Raw genomic sequence first — 3,291 nt, 5'->3', positions numbered from 1 at the left:
GGTAGGAGGTTACAGAGCGTTCATTTAAAATTTCATTCCTGATTAGTTGAATCTTTTTATTAAAAAATTCCATGAAAAAAAAATTCGGATTATTCTTATGTTTCACAATAATGTTAGAGAAAAACGATGCTTTAGCTGAGGCAAGAGCTACTTTATATTTCAGTAAGCTGTCACACCAGGCCAGTCGGAAGACCTCCAGCTTTGTAGTGCGCCATTTTCGTTCAAATTTCCGGCAACCTTGTTTGAGTGACCTGGTTTCTTCAGTAAACTAAGGTGTATGCTTCTTACGTCGAAATCTGTGCATTAGGGGCGCCACGGAATCAAGAACATTAACCAAAGCAGCATTAAAGTTGTTTGTAAGTGAGTCAACAGACCCAGTGTACGAAGGGAAGGCTGCAGTTACCGTAGGTAATAGTTCTTTTACAGCTAATGCCGTTGTAGGGCGGATATTGCGACTGTTAAAGCCTAATTTTTTCTTATCACAGTAAACATCAAACAGCATCTCTCACTTAACAAGATAGTGATCAGAGATGGCATTAGGATACAGTAACACTGTAACATTTGAGGCTACAACACCCCGGGTCAGAACAAGCTCTTGAGTGTTCCCATCTTTATCAGTGGGCACATCAACTATTTGATTGAAACCAAATGTATCAATCAGTGACTTAGAAGCAATTGCAAGTGAATTTGATGGGGAGTTTATGTGAACATTAAAATCACCAATAATTACAACATTGTCCGCATAAGTTACTAAGTTTGTTAACAGTTCCGAAAATTCATCCAAAAAGTTTGAATATGGTCCAGGTGGGCGATACACAACAACTACATAAATTGGTGTTGACATTAAGGACCTCATAACAAGTGCTTCAAACATTTTAAAAACAGTAGGGGTACCAGGAATAAATGTCAACTTACCCTCCGATATAAGAGCAATGCCTCCACCTTTTTTGCATGGTCGTGCCAAGTGCAAACTCACAAAGTTAGGGGGAGAAGCCTCATTTAACACTACAAACTCATTTGGTTTTAACCAGGTCTCACAAAGGCCAATAAGGTTAAGATTGTGTTCATTAATAAGGTCATTGACAAGTAAAGCTTTAAAGGCTAGTGATTTATCATTCAGAAGGCCAAGCTTCAGCACTGTGGACTGAGCTGAACCCTTTCTTGAATTTTGAACCTTAATGGCAACCTTAGTGGTAACCGCCACAGGATTATACTGCCAGTCTTGTCCCTCGCATGACGGCAGATCCGGCCCGAATTCCATACCATAGGAATGTTGTTGACAGGTGAAGTAACAGGATGACTAGTGGTAGAAAATAATGTTATTTCTTCTCTCTCCTCACCTAACAAGGGAGAATCAGAGGTAAGAAGCACATAAGAAGATGCTATCGAAAAATACAGATCAGGGTGTGTGGTGCAGGCAAGGGAACGCTCTAAACTACAAAAACTATGTGAATTGCATGAATTTAGCATCGCGCTAGTTAGCTCTAGCAATACAGACTCCACACCCGTGGTTACAGGTTCATTAATCACCCGTGACCTGGCCTGCACTAGTGCACCCTGTCATGGAAGGCTTAAACAGTACTCTATATGTTTAGAAAGAGCAAGAGCACCTTTCCAGTTAGGGTGAAGGCCGTCTCTCCTCAGCAGGTCAGGTCGGCCCCAGAAAGCAGGCCAGTTATCCACATACCTAAATCCCTGCTGACTACAGAAACTTGCCAGCCACCGGTTTAGCGAGACTAGTCTGCTCAACCTCTCATCATTGCCTCTCGCAGGCAAGGGGCGAGAGACAATTACTCGATGCCGACTCATCTTTCTGGCGAGATTACAGGTCCAAGCAATATTTTTCTTTGTAATCTCAGACTGTCTCATTTTGGTATCATTAGAGCCAACGTGAATAACTTCATCGGTGTAGCTAGCCCTATCGTGGTGTCTGGATTTGCATGTCAGCTCCCTCAAATTAGCCTCAATGTCGGGTGCTCTGGCCCCAGAAATACACATAACCGTGGCTGGGGTGCCAAGCTTTATGTTACGGGTGATGGAGTCATCTATAAGTAGGGTGCGGGAGCCAGTAGACCGGGGTGGAGTGGGACTTGCTAGGGGGCTGAATTTTTTATGTGTCTGGATTGGCTCACCGCGATTAGCATGCTGTTTAGGGCTAATGCTAACCGGACTAGCAGGTTCGTTACAACCCACGCTAGCAGTGGGTTCCGCGGCACCTAACATTTGCCTTTTAAAGTGCCCTGGCTCACGGAAATGTCCTTCTAGAAGGGATACTTGCCTACGGAAGTGGGAGCAACATTTACAACAACCCATACTCACTTGTAAGAAGTCGGAAGCCGAACAGCTTCTTAGCAGCCGTGGGAGGGGTTGCCCTTTACTAGCGATCAGCAGCAGCGCGACTGTAAAACAATTGTGCACTTACCTTATGCCAATCGTCCGAGATACTTACCTGAAACTTTTCAGCTGTTCAAGATAAAAGATCTCATTCCAGAATTCTGATATAGCAGTAATCAGAATCGATCTCGTAGCCGCAACGACGTGAGCAACACAAAAACTCCCGCCACTCGATAACCTGGCCTCTAACTAAGACCTCTGAGAATATCCTGATTCAGTATTGTATCGTACACCAGGCAAGTTATATCTATTTCTTTTTACAGTACATTATTTACTTCTCCTTGAAGAATGTGTTTTTTTGGGTTAATTCATTTTTACACTTCATTTTATTGTATGTCAATTAAATGTTCTGAATATTTCAATTGGGTGAATGATAGGTTGTTATTATTGTTTTCTGCTGTTCAACAAGTGTGGCATCAAATCCTGGCTACTGTGCCGCAGGAAATTGTTCAAATGTGTCTTTGGAAAAAGCACGCTGTTGTTCAATAGATTTGCTTTCTTCCTGTGACCAACCAAGTAACATTCATTTACGTATCAGTAGATGGCAGCAGACTACATTTTTTTCTTTGTATTCATATATAGTGGTACTTGTTTGGGTGTTTGGGCATTTGGGTTGGCCATGGTCCAAAAATTATTGTGTGTGTTTTTTGCTACTTTTTCCTTTTTTAAATTTCCATTGTTTATTGTGTATGTGTTTGTCTTGCTGTCGGTCACCCCTTTCGAGGGATATGACCAGGGTAGGTAGGTAGATAGATAGATAGATAGATAGATAGATAGATCGATAGATAGATAGATAGATAGATAGATAGATAGATAGATAGATAGATAGATAGATAGATAGATAGATAGATAGATAGATAGATAGATAGATAGATAGATAGATAGATAGATAGATAG

At 41.6% G+C, this 3,291-nt stretch overlaps 1 protein-coding gene across 1 annotated transcript; it reads right to left on the bottom strand.

The window, feature by feature from the left end:
- Positions 1 to 1,560: 1,560 nt before the first annotated feature.
- Positions 1,561 to 2,223, bottom strand: LOC148353183 (uncharacterized). The gene has a single exon (XM_088353521.1). The coding sequence runs from the start codon at positions 2,221 to 2,223 to the stop codon at positions 1,561 to 1,563; it is 663 nt and encodes a 220-aa protein (XP_088209647.1).
- Positions 2,224 to 3,291: the final 1,068 nt, after the last annotated feature.

This window comes from Urocampus carinirostris, chromosome 14 (assembly GCF_059441175.1).
Source record: "Urocampus carinirostris isolate Australia breed hairy pipefish chromosome 14, RoL_Ucar_1.0, whole genome shotgun sequence".
Lineage (NCBI taxonomy): Eukaryota > Metazoa > Chordata > Actinopteri > Syngnathiformes > Syngnathidae > Urocampus > Urocampus carinirostris.
The sequence above is the reverse complement of the archived record's forward strand: the minus strand, read 5'-3'. Positions and strand labels throughout refer to the sequence as shown.

What these genes read in the sequence shown, in the direction of transcription:
- LOC148353183 (XM_088353521.1), bottom strand. Translation starts at nt 2,223, where the DNA reads ATGTTAGGTGCCGCGGAACCCACTGCTAGCGTGGGTTGTAACGAACCT.